Here is a 12,920-nt window from a genome sequence, read left to right on the forward strand (position 1 = left end):
ACTCCAGCGTGGGTAACAGAGCAAGACTCTGTCTCAAAAAAAAAAAAAAAAAATTAATCTAATGTTCTGGGGAAGAAATAATCACTTGCTTCACCTTGGTCCTGGTCGCAGCCTTAATGTCTATTGGGTTTTTGTTTGTTTGACTTCTTTTTCTGTAGAGACAGGGTCTCGCTATGTTACCCAGGCTGGTCTCCAACTCCTGGGCTCCAGAAAGCCTCCTGTCTCAGCTGCCCAAAGTGCTGGGATTCCAGGGGTGAGCTTCTAATGCCTATTGTTTATCCTCGGTCTCTTCCTGCTATTAGCAGAATGTCAGCTCCCCAAAGACAAGAATTTTTGTTTTATTTCCAGTTGATTTCCCAGCTTCTAGGCTAGTGTCAGGCCCACAGTAGGTGCTTCATAAATATTGGTAGGGGCTGGGCATAGTGGCTCACACCTGTAATCCCAGCACTTTGGGAAGCAGAGGCGGGTGGATCACCTAAGGTCAGGAGTTTGAGACCAGCCTGGCCAACATAGTGCAACCCTGTTTGGACTAAAAATACAAAAATTAGCCAGGCATGATGGTGGGTGCCTGTGATCCCAGCTACTCGGGCTGAGGCAGGAGAATCGCTTGAACCTGGGAGGTGGAGGTTGCAGTGAGCCAAGATCGCACCATTGCACTCCAGCCCGGGGCGATAAAGCGAGACTCTGTCTCCAAAAAAATTTTAAATTTTTAATAAATAAATATTGGTGGACTTAATGAATGATCAAGTGATCCTCCTGCCTCAGCCTCTGAAGTAGCTGGGACTACAGGTGTGTGCCACTATGCCTAGCTAATTCAATTTTTTTTTTTTTTTTTGTGACAGAATCTCACTCTGTCGCCCAGGCTGGAGTGCAGTGGTGCAACCTCAGCTTACTGCAACCACTGCCTCCTGGGTTCAAGAGATTCTTCTGCTTCAGCCTCCCCAGTAACTGGGATTACAGGCACGTGCCACCACACCTGGCTAATTTTTTTGTATTTTTAGTCAAGACAGAGTTTCACCTTATTGCCCAGGCTGGTTTCAAACTCCTGACCTTGTGATCCGCTCACCTCAGCCTCCCAAAGTGCTGGGATTAAAGTTGTGAGCCATCTCACCTGGCTTAAATATTTTTTATTGTTTTAGAGATGGAGTCTTGCTATGTTGCCCAAGCTGGTCTCAAACTCCTGACCTCAAGCAATCCTCCCATCTCAGCCTCCTAAGTAGCTGGGACTACAGGTGCATGCCACTGCAAAGGGACATTTATGCATCAATTTACCTAGCATTTATTGAGTACCTACTGTGTGCTGGGTAGTGTTCCAAACAGCAGGGACACAGCAGTGGACAGAACAGACAACCCCGTCCCCCCATCCTTGCCACCTATGGGACTGACACTGGAGAAGGATAGACATGAAATAAAATAAGCAAAAATACAGAGTGTGATGGATAGTGCTGAGTGTCAAGGAGAAACTAAAGAGAAAGTGGCTGATAAATTTGAGTAGAGCTTGATGTTTTATTTTATTTCATTTATTTATTTATTTTTGAGACAGAGTTTCACTCTTGTTGCCCAGGCTGGAGTGCAATGGCATGATCTTGGCTCACTGCAACCTCCGACTCCCAGGTTCAAGCGATTCTCCCCCCTCTGCCTCCCAAGTACTTGGGATTACAGGTGCAAGCCACTACGCCCCGCTAATTTTTGTATTTTTAGTAGAGACGGGGTTTTGCCATGTTGGCCAGGCTGGTTTCGAACTCCTGACCTCAGGTGATCCACCTGCCTCAGCCTCCCAAAGTGCTGGGATTACAGGCCTGAGCCACCGCACCCGGCCAAGTTTAATATTTTAAATGGCTGGGGACCGCCTAAGAAGCCACCTGAGAAGGTGATACTTGAGTAAAGACCTAAGGGAAATGAGCGAGGTGAAATTCCTGCCTCTTCAGTCAGTCAGACCTAGGGAAGGGACACTTTCACCCCTGAGTCCTCAGCTCCACGCCAGTGCCTGGAACGTGGTAGGAGCTCCCTAAATGGATGTGGGGTGAAGAAAGGGGTGCATTGGGCACAATTTGGCCGTGCTGAGCCTGAGATCAGCCCGGCCTCCGCGTGCACTCACGTCTTGAAGGAGCTTCTCCAGGTTCTCCTGCAATTCATAGAAGTAGACCGTGGTGATGAGGCCGTCACGGGACTTGGTTAGGCAGTCCCGGGCCAGCTCGATGATCTGGTGGTGGATGAAGCTGAGCACGCCATCGGCCAGAGGCAGAACGCTGTCGGGTTCGTAGGCGCGGGTGAAGTCACGCAGCTTCTCCTCCATCTGCGCAGTGGCCTGCGGGAAGGACGGAGGAGGGGCGCAGGGCTGTGCCCAGAGGCTGTGGCCGCCAGGAGCCTGCGCTGTGCACCGAGGCCGCCAGGGGGCGCGCGGGGATAAGGCGAGCGAGAGTGCAAGCCACCAGGTCACCCCGCGATCGCCTCGGGTCCCATCTCACCTTCGGGAACCTCTCCTTGTAGACATGATTCATCATCACGATCTCGTTGTCGTAGGAGGAGGGGGAGCGCCCGGGGCTGCGAGGAGAGAAGCCCATTCTGTCCAGTCCTCTGCCTCCAAGCCCGCAGAGAGCCCTTGCCCCGAGATGTAACCCTTTTATTCGCGGGGACAGGGGTCTCTCTATGCACAAGTTCTAAGACCTGCCCACCTGAGGCTCCGTGAGCGGGGACGCACGGCTGGGGAGCGACGGCCACCATCCTCGTCTGTGATGCTCTCGGTGCTCCCGAAGTGTTTGGAGAGGAAGTGGAGCTCGTCCACCGTGGGCTGGTAGGGCAGCTGGTGCAGGCGCTCCTGGGAGGAGCAGGAGGACTGGGGAGAGGGGCAGGGCCGGTGTCAGAGCCACCATGGGCCCCCCAACAGCTCAGGATCTTGAGCTGGGACTCCCAAGGCTGATGGGGTCACTGGGCAAGGCCAGGATCAGGACCTGATTTACCATCCTTGGATCCTAGGGTCTTGACTGGGACTCTTGGCCACACACAGGTGGAGAGGGACAGACAGGGGTGGAGACAGTGATTCTGGTAAAGCTTGGGTCAATTCATGAGCCTTCTCTGTTCAGAACCCTCTGAGGCTCCCACCTTACTCAGGGTGAACACCCAAGTCCTTCCCCAGTTATACAAGGTCCTGCCTCATCCCGCCCTGTGTCCCTGTCATGGATTTTTATCAGTCTCCTGCTTACTTCCTTTGCTCCAGCTACAGTGGCCTCCTTTTTTTTTTTTTTTTTTTTGATGCAGTTTCGCTTTTGTTGCCTAGGTTGGAGTGTGATCTCAGCTCACTGCAACCTCCGCCTTCCGCATTTAAGCGATTCTCCTGACTCAGCCTCCTGAGTAGCTGGGATTACAGGTGCCTGTCACCACGCCCGGCTAATTTTTTGTATTTTTAGTAGAGACAGTGTTTCACCATGTTGGCCAGGCTGGTCTTGAACTCCTGACCTCAGGTGATCCACCAAAGTGCTGGGATTACAGGCGCAAGCCACCATGCCCAGCCTAGTGGCCTCATTGATAGTCCTTGGACAAGCCAGGCAAAATCCTTCCTCAGGTTCTTCGCTCTAGCTATTCCTTCTGCTTGGAACACGTCAACTATGGATCCCTCCTTCTCATCCTTCAAATCTTTGCTTCCATGTCACCCCTTGGGAAGACTCCTCTGAACACACACCCATTCTTCCCGATCCCTACCCTATCTTGTTTCCTCTTGCTTTATTATTATTATTTTAGAGAGAGGGTCTCCACTGAATATGGTGATTCACACCTGTAATCCCAGCATTTTGGGAGGTGAAGGCGGGAGGATCACTTGATCCCAGGAGTTGGCAACATAATGAAACCTTATCTCTGTTTATTAAAATTATTTAATTTTTTTTTTTTTTTAGACGGAGTCTCGCTCTGTCACCCAGGCTGGAGTGCAGTGGCGCGATCTCGGCTCACTGCAAGCTCCGCCTCCCGGGTTTACGCCATTCTCCTGCCTCAGCCTCCCGAGTAGCTGGGACTACAGGCGCCCGCCATCTCGCCTGGCTAATTTTTTGTATTTTTTAGTAGAGACGGGGTTTCACCGTGTTAGCCAGGATGGTCTCGATCTCCTGACCTCGTGATCCACCCATCTCGGCCTCCCAAAGTGCTGGGATTACAGGCTTGAGCCACCGCGCCCGGCCTTAAAATTTTTTAAAAGAGAGAGAGAGAGAGAGACAAGGTCTCGTTATATTACCCAGGCTAGAGTGATGTAATGCAATCATTGCTTATGGAAGCCTTGAACTCCTGGGCTAAAGTAACCTTTCCACCTCTGCCTTCCGTGTAGCTGGGACTACACCATGCATGGCTAATTCTTTTTTGTAGAGACAGGGTCTCGCTATGTTGCCCAGGCTGGCTTCCAACTCCTGGCTTCAAGCAATACTCCTGCTTTGGCCTCTCAAAGTGCTGGGCTTGAGGGCAGGGCACGGTGGCTCACGCCTGTAATCCCAGCACTTTGGGAGGCTGAGGTGGGCAGAAAAACTGAGGTCAGGAGTTCCAGACCAGCCTGGCCAACAGGGTGAAACCCTATCTCTACTAAAAATATAAAAAAATTAGCCAGGCATGGTGGTGGGCACCCGTAATCCCAGCTACTCAGGAGGCTGAGGCAAGAGAATTGCTTGAACTCAGGAGAGGGAGGTTGCAGTGAGCTGACTGACACGTTGCCATTGCACTCCAGGCCTGGGCAGCAGAGTGAGACTCTGTCTCAAAAAAAAAAAAAGTGCTGGGATTACAGGCATGAGCCACTATGCCTGGTCCTCCTCTTGCTTTATTTTATTTTATTTTATTTTATTTTTATTTTTATTTCTTTTATTTTTTTCCAAAGACAAGGGTTTTTCTCTGTCACCCCAGGCGGGAATGGCAGAATGGTCAAACTTTCCACTCCACTGCAGCCTCCGCACTCCTGAGCTCAAGCAATCTTCTCCATCTCAGCCTCCTGGGTAGCTGGGACTTGAGGTACAAGCCATCACACCTGGCTAATTTTTTTTTTTTTTTTTTTTTTTTTTTTTCAGAAACAGGGTTTCATCATGTTGCCCAGGTTGGCCTCAAACTCCTGGGCTCAAGCAATCCTCCTGCCTTAACCTCCCGTAGTGTTGGGATTACAAGTGTGAGCCACGGTGCCCAGCCATACAGCTGTCACCCAGGCTGGAGTACAGTGGTGTAGTCTTGGCTCACTGCAACCTCCACTTCTCAGGTTCAAGCAATTCTCCCTGCCTCAGCCTCCTGAGTAGCTGGGATTGCAGGCACCCACGACCACTCCTGGCTAATTTTTGTATTTTTACTAGAGATAGGGTTTCACCATGTTGGCCAGGTTGGTCTTGAACTCCTGACCTCAAATGGTTCACCTGCTTCAATCTCCCAAAATGCTGGGATTATAGGTATGAGCCACCGCGCCCGGCCAGAATGATATTTTTAAACATCACATTGCTCACTCCCCTGGTTAAAATTCCCCACCCCATCCATCACTTTTATTTTTTAAATTAGTGTACATTATCTATGGCCTACAGAATCACAATTTCAAATGGTTCAAACTGAAATTTCAGTACAATTTAATATAAAGAAATAAAGCCATTCCATGGCTCCCCCACTGGATTTAGAATAAAATTTCCCTTGCTGCCCCAGCTGACAAGGTTCCAGCCTGATCAAGGTCGCTGCCTGCATCGTCTCTGTTCCTCCCCCGCATCCCAAAGTTTCAGCCCCACAAAGCTACTTTCAACTTTTCAAATGCAGCAAGTTCTGTGGCCTCTATAGGTTTGCACATGCTCTCCCCCTTCCTGGAACACTCTTCTCCCTTCTTCCACCTGCCAAACTCCTGCTGGTCCTTTGTCTTGGATTCAATGTCACCTCCTCCAGGAAGCCTTCCTTGACAACCCCCCAAGCTGAATCACATGCATCTCCTTTGCTATCACCTCACCTTGTTCTACTTGCATCAAAGTTCTGACCATTCTATTTTGTGAATGCTTTCTTACTGGCTTGTCTTCCCCCATGAGGGCTGTGTGAATCTTTACACTCTGACCCAGCTTGCAGAACGCGCCTACCACATGACAGTCTCATGATAAATGTCTGCTGAACATCATGCCAATGGATCAATAAGGGAACCATGGGCATGGATAGAAAAGGGAGCAGATGGAGAGACTTTGGGTATTGCAAGGGGTGAGCAAATGGGCTCTGGGTGAAAGCTGTGGCCTGGCCCAGCCCAGCTGCTGATATCAGGGTAAACGGCTTAACTCACAGAGCCTTATGTCACCAGCTGTAAATGAGTGAGTCAGAAATGAGTAGGAAGGACCCTCCCATAAATGTGTTGAGGGCAGAGCATAGGGCTTTAAGTGGAGCAGACTCATAACTCTCTAATAGATGGACAAGTGAACACCCTTGAAGGATGGGGAAACCCAAACTGTCTTTTTTTATTTTTTTCTTTTGAGACATGGTCTCACTCTGTCATCCAGACTGGAATGCAGTGGTGCAATCTCAGCTCCACTGTAGCCTATACCTCCCAGACTCAAGCGATCCTCCCATCTCAGCCTCCCAAATAGCAGGAACCGCAGGTGTGCACCACCATGCCCAGATAATTTTTAATTTTTGTAGGGACAAGGGTCTCCCTGTATTGCCCAGACTGGTCTCGAACTCCTGGGCTCAAGCAATCCTGTCTTGGCCTTCCAAAGTACTGGGATTACAGGCATGAGTCACTGTGCCTGGCCCTAAACTGTCATCAAGCCCAGCCTGGACTGCTGGCCTGGGTGTGGGTCTTCAGGCTGGAGGGCCCCCTGAATTCCTTACCCACCGGCCCACCCACCCACTTTCCACACTCACCGAGACGGTGGAACTGGGCGTGTTGGTGCCATAGCCAGATGAAGGGAGTGAGGCCAGAGACCACCGGCGTCCGTCCGCCCTGGAACCCAGCCAAGGTGCTCAGAGGCCACAAGGCCCCAGAGGTCCCCCTACTCCTCAGGGTGTGGGTGAAGCCACTGGCCATGGCCAGGGTGGGGGCTGGGGGAATACGTCTGCACTCTAAGATTACTCAAGGCCCTCAGAATCAAGTGGGTAAAGAGGGGCTCTTCCAGGCAGGTACCAGGAATTGGAGGGAAGATCCGTCTCCGCTCTCCTCCCCACAGTCCCCTCTCTTATCATCCAGAGTGGACACCGAGAATTGGAAAAGCCCCCACCCAATGAAGTCTTTCCAGAGAGATTCTAGAATTTTCCCCAAGTGAACACTCCATGAGAAAGCTCTCAGAGGGGGACCCTTGGATCTTCTTAGAGAAGAAAGACCGCTCCCATCCCCCAACACACTGACATAGAATCTTGTGTCCTTATGCTCTCGTGCACACAGACACAATCACTGTTGTAGCCAAACCCATTAATGTTGGTGTGACTATCAGGTCAGGTTCACATACTGGCAGTACACACATTTACACTTCACACACCCCCAAGACACACACTCACACATGACTCCTCAACACAGACAGCCACATGTATTGACTCTCCCATCCATGGACCCAAATATCACACTCTCACACACTAATGCACAATCGCACGTGCAAGACCAGACATGCACTCACCTGTAGACACACGTGCTTACAGAGACTCAGTACTCACACTCTGACACACAGACTCACCCACATACTCTACACTTTCACATTCACACAGACTCACGTTCCAGACACTTGCGCTCACTGCCACACATTGAAACTTGCACACAGCGACACACTCATTCACACTCGCACGCAGATGCACACTCACAGGGACACACATCGGCCCATGCTCATGTGAGTGCATAACACACATTGGCACGTGCACATGTGAGTGTGTGGCTGTGAGACTGTAAACACTGGCCAGGCGCAGTGGCTCATGTCTGTAATCCTACCATTTTGGGAGGCCGAGGCAGGTGGATCACCTGAGGTCAGAAGTTCGAGACCAGCCTGACCAAACTGGTGAAACCACATCTCTACTAAAAATACAAAAATTAGCCAGGTATGGTGGTAGGTGCCTGTAATCCCAGCTACTTGGGAAGTTGAGGCAGGAGAATAGCTTGAACCCGGGAGGCAGAGATTGCAGTGAGCCGAGATCCTGCCATTGCACTCCAGCCTGAGCAACAGAGTGAGACTCTGTCTCAAGAAAAGAAAAAGAGAGAGAGAGAGAGAGTAAACACTGTGACTTTGCATTTACTATCTCACAGCCACACACTCACACACGCTTACACCCACACACAGATTGCACGCTCACCTGGAGACACACCTGACTTGCTCCCCTCGCATATTCACAGATGCTTACAATCCTACAGACACACGTTCACACGTTCACATTCGGAGACTCATGCCATTGCATAGGCACGTAATTTCTCACACAGTCACAATCACACACGTACACCAGCACACAGATTGCACAGTTACAAGGACACACGCACACCCCATTCATTGGACTCCTCCCTTCCTCCTTCCTCCCAGCAGTCCCCTCGCTCAGCCTTCCCCGCTTGCGGATAAACACGTGAGACCCAATCCCAGAGCCTTACCCTGCCTTTCTATTGCCCTCAGCTAAATTCCATGGTCAATAAGCGGTTTCCCCCACTTTCCCAAGGGAGTTGTCCTCTGTCCCCACAGTCTCTCTTGACTCTCACAACACAGCCTTCATCAACCTTTGCAACGATCCCCATTCTCTGGCCTGCCTGCTCTATTCAACTCAGAGGGTAGAGACAGAACGTCATTGACCCCATACGCCCAGCTCCTAAGAACATAGCAGGTGTTTAGACACCATTTTTAGAATGAATAGACTTCAAAGAAAAAGAGACGGGCCTAAACTCCCAGAAAAGTTTCTCCAGAAAACATCAGAGAAACCTCTCTGCCTCCCCCAGTTTCACCAAAGGCCCATAGAAAATTCATTTAAGGACAGCCCAGAAACCCTCAGAGATTCTTGGAAAGAAACCTGAGATTCCTCCCCTTGAGAAACAGCCCTAGTCGTCCTCCCCCACCTCGGGGACCAAGAGTCCCTCGATAGGCATCGCGCAATCTGCGCTTGCGCACCTCATCTTGGCTACCCCGTCCTGTTGCTATGGAAACACCTGGCCAGGAGAGCAAGGCTCGGGGAGACAGACTCCGCGCCTAGGGCGCACGCGCTTTCGACCAGCCGCAAAGGGAGCCCCACCCCCTTCCCCATTCCATATCTGTGATTGGGCCCCGCCTTCTTACGGGCCCCGTCCCGAAGGCTAGGCCCTCCTTCCCGCTGGGACCTTGGGGCACTCGCTGGTCCCCTCAGGCCCTAGCACGGGTGCTATTAGGAAGAGAACAGATGGCGGCCCAGACGGTGGGTGGGGAGGGTCTGCCCAGGGTTCTGGGGCCCTGGAGGGGAGGGACTCACCTTCGGGAGGAGGCAAAAGAGAAGTGGGCGGGGGTGTTGGGGAGAAGTTTCGGGGCTGTCCAGGGGACTGCTGCCTGTGAGAGAAAGAGGGGGCAAATCCCTTCAGGCCTCTTGTTCCCTAAAGCGGCGTGCAAACAGCAGCATGTCCTGTCTTTAGTCTAGTCCCGCCTATTATGGGGAGACCACGCCCCTTCGCCTGCGGCCCAGCCTCTCTAAATCTTTTCGTTGCCAAGTCAGCCCGGCCCCTTCCAAGGAGATTCTGCCTTCATCTGGAATGGCCCCGCCCGTCAGGTACGACTCCTCCTTTCTGTCCCGTCCCACCTGAGTCTCCGCCCTCCAATGCCCGTCCCTCTGCGACTGACCACACCCACACAAGCATGGCCCCGCCCCTTATCCAAACCAGTTCGCCTCCATTCAAACTGCTCCCCTTCTGTAGCATGACCACGCTTCCTCGCCTGAGGCCCCGCCTCCTGTAGGCCACTCCGCACCCACAAAGTCTCTGCCACTGGTCTCACCTAGGTGACCTGGCAGCGGGGAGTGGGGTCTCGGCAGCGTGGGCGAAGTGCTGGTCAGGATGAGGCTTTTCCGGTTACTGGTGCGGCAGCTGCGGGGAAGGCAAGGCAGGGGGGCCGGGCCGGGCCGCAGCCCAGTGAGTTCTTGTGCCCCACCAGCTGACCTCCCGTCTCAAATCCCCGCCTATCTCCCATCCATGTGTGTTTGGAGGCTCCCTGGGAGGGTTTCTCGAAGGAAAAGGCGGTGGAGGCTTCGGCAGGACTGTGTATGGCAGGGGATTTGCATGTGACATGTGTGTGAGAAACTCCCAGTGTGGATTATGTGTACGGCAGTGTCTGTCATGGTGTGATAGTCACTGTGTCTAGGTGACACTATTGGTGATAGTGTGTTTCAGTCTATGCGTGACATTCACTGTAGGTATCCACATGTGGCATCCACTGTATGAATTCCACAATGTGTGACCCTGAACGCATTCTAGTGTGGTATGTGTGACACAATTTGAGCATTTTTGTGTCTATGTGACACAGTGTGAAATGCCACTTGTCCATAATAATGTGTGCTGTAACACAGGGAGGCTGCATTTTTTTTTCTTTTAAGTCAATGTCTCACTCTGTCACCCAGGATGGAGTTCAGTGTGCAGTGGCTCACTGCAGCCTCAAACTCCTGGGCTCAAGCTATCCTCCCGCCTCACCCTCCTGAGTAGCTGGGACTACAGGCACCTGCCGCCATGCCTGGCCAGGATGCATGATCCCCCCTACATGTATCTATGTCTTTGTGTGGCATTCTGAGTCTGTGTCTGATACTGTCCTTCCATCTGGGTGTGACATTCACCATGTGTGTCCATGTGTATGTAGCATCTATTGTGTGAATTTAACATCTATTGTGTGAATTTAACATCTTGTGACACTGGCCATGTCCAAACATGTCACCACGTATGACATTCTCTAGGTGAGTATTGCATGTGATAACGTGTGATTTTGCGTGATTCTCTCTCTGTAAGATCCCTACATCTGTTTATGCTGATATCAGTGTGACACAGTATGTGAGATTCCTAGATATGACATCGTGTGTTGTGACATTGTTGGATGCATGGATGGGATATTGCCACACATGTGTGCATCTTGGATGACATAATTGTGTGTGGATCACCATGCAAGTGACGTCTTACTAGGTGTACACGATGTGGTGCCCCTGTGTGTCTGTGCATGGTTCTGACCTGTGGCAGCTGGAAGGCTAGGTATGTGTGGCACCTCCCAGTGTATCTGGGCCACTAGGGCTGTTGTGTGTGTATGTGTGTGTGACATCATGTCCTGTGTGACGCTGTGTGTCACTATTTTCAGTGTAAGGCTGTGTTCTGGGGGGGGTTGTGTTATGATAACCCCCCCTTTTTTCTACCCCTCAGCATCCCAACTCCCGAAGAGGAAGCCCCGAGCCCCTCCGTCCGTCCCCTCACCCACAGCCGCAGTGACTGAGCATATTAGCGCGTCCAGGAGCACGCGGCATGGGGGTGGGGGGAGGCCAGGCTGCGGCTATTGTTCTGAGGGTGCCAAGCCCCCCAGCCTCCCCTTCTTCCTCTACCCCCACCAGGCTGTTGGAGCCCGCAGCGCCAGCAGACAAAGGCGCCACAAACCCCCAGTGGCGCAGCCCCCTCCCCCCGCGGCCGTCCTCTCCAGCGTGCAATCCCCCCAGACTCGGCCCACACCACCCCCCATTCAACCCCATCCCCGGCGGGAAGGCGCAGCTCGGGCACCTCTGGCGCAGCTGTACCGGGCGCAGCATCCCGGGCCCCGCCCTGCAGCAGCACCCGGAGCTTTTGCGGGGAGGGCTGGGACAGTGTCTAGGGGATCGGGGGTCTACCTCTTGGTGCGGCGGAACATACTGCCGCCGGGGAAGGAGGGCATCGAGAAATTGGAAAGCGCGGTCCAGAGAGAGTCAGACATGACCCGGCGGCGGCGACATGGTGGCAGGTGCGGCAGCGGCGGCGGCGGCAGCGCGGGGAGCAAGCGCGCGGGGCGGAGGCTGGAGCCGCCGCAGCGGGCAGGGGAGGGCAGGGAAGGGGAGGGCCCTGCGGCTGCAGCTGGCCGGGAGGGGGCGCTGCTGTGTGCGGGCGAGCCAGGCCCCGCCCGCGCACGCGCCTGGCGCCCCCACCCCGGCGGGAGAAGGGGCGGCCAGCCCCCGCCACGTCTCTCCCCAAGGCTCACCTGCTGCTTTTCCGGGGCAGGGGCAAATCCTTCTGGAAGGCAAACAAGCAAAACGATGGTCAGCGTGGACCTGCCGTTGCTGCCCACAAGCATTCTCAGCTCCCTGGAGGAGCAGAAGCAGGGTAAGACAGGCCCCTCTTCAGCATTGTCACTTTCACCCTTGGCCGTGCATTGCGGGCCAAGTTTCTTGGGGGAGAGGATCCCCGGGTGATTCCTCTCCTGACCGGCAGAGACTAACAGAGGCCCAAGTACACAGGCGGGACCCCATATAAAGACAAGTGAGTTGGCATCTCAGTGTGTGTTTGTGCAAATGAAATAGGAACCTTTATTTGAAAAATATGTCTTGAGCACTACTGTATGCTGACCCTATCCTAGGCACCAGGGACACAGCAGTGAATAAGTTACAAGCCCGGTGTGGTGGTGTGCACCTCTGGTACCAGCTACTTGGGAGGTTGAGGCAGGAGAACCGCTTGAGTCCAGGGCAACACCAGCCTGGGCAACACAGCAAGACTCTCTGTCTCAAGGAGAAAAAAAAAGTTTCTGGCCTTTTGGGACTAGTATTTGTAGGGTAAAGGGGACACTAAACAAGATTAGTGTAGAAGTGAACAAAATCATTTTAGACAGTAATTTGTCTTATGAATAAATTAAACAGGGTGATATGATGGACAATGGCTGGGATGGAGACACATTGTCAGAGAGGGCTGCTCTGTGGAGGTGACTTTTAAGCTGGTTGCTGAAAGATAAGAGCCAGCCATGAGAGGATCTGTGGAGAGAGAATTCCAGGTGGAGGGAACTTCAAGGGCAAAGGCCTGGAGGCGGGAAGAAGCTTGGCGT

General features: G+C 52.7%; 1 protein-coding gene across 1 annotated transcript in view; it reads right to left on the reverse strand.

Annotated features, from left to right (window-relative positions):
- Positions 1 to 12,068, reverse strand: part of MAST1 (microtubule associated serine/threonine kinase 1) — a 41,118-nt gene extending 29,050 nt beyond the window's left edge. Inside the window, 8 exon segments of the mRNA XM_017895072.1 lie at positions 2,099 to 2,308; positions 2,469 to 2,544; positions 2,676 to 2,836; positions 6,835 to 6,913; positions 9,373 to 9,423; positions 9,425 to 9,446; positions 9,888 to 9,976; positions 11,743 to 12,068. Of these exon segments, the coding sequence (XP_017750561.1) occupies positions 2,099 to 2,308; positions 2,469 to 2,544; positions 2,676 to 2,836; positions 6,835 to 6,913; positions 9,373 to 9,423; positions 9,425 to 9,446; positions 9,888 to 9,976; positions 11,743 to 11,825 (771 nt within the window). The 5' untranslated portion in view covers positions 11,826 to 12,068.
- Positions 12,069 to 12,920: the final 852 nt, after the last annotated feature.

This window comes from Rhinopithecus bieti, unplaced genomic scaffold, assembly GCF_001698545.2.
Source record: "Rhinopithecus bieti isolate Rb0 unplaced genomic scaffold, ASM169854v2 scaffold_26199, whole genome shotgun sequence".
In the NCBI taxonomy this organism is placed as follows: domain Eukaryota; kingdom Metazoa; phylum Chordata; class Mammalia; order Primates; family Cercopithecidae; genus Rhinopithecus; species Rhinopithecus bieti.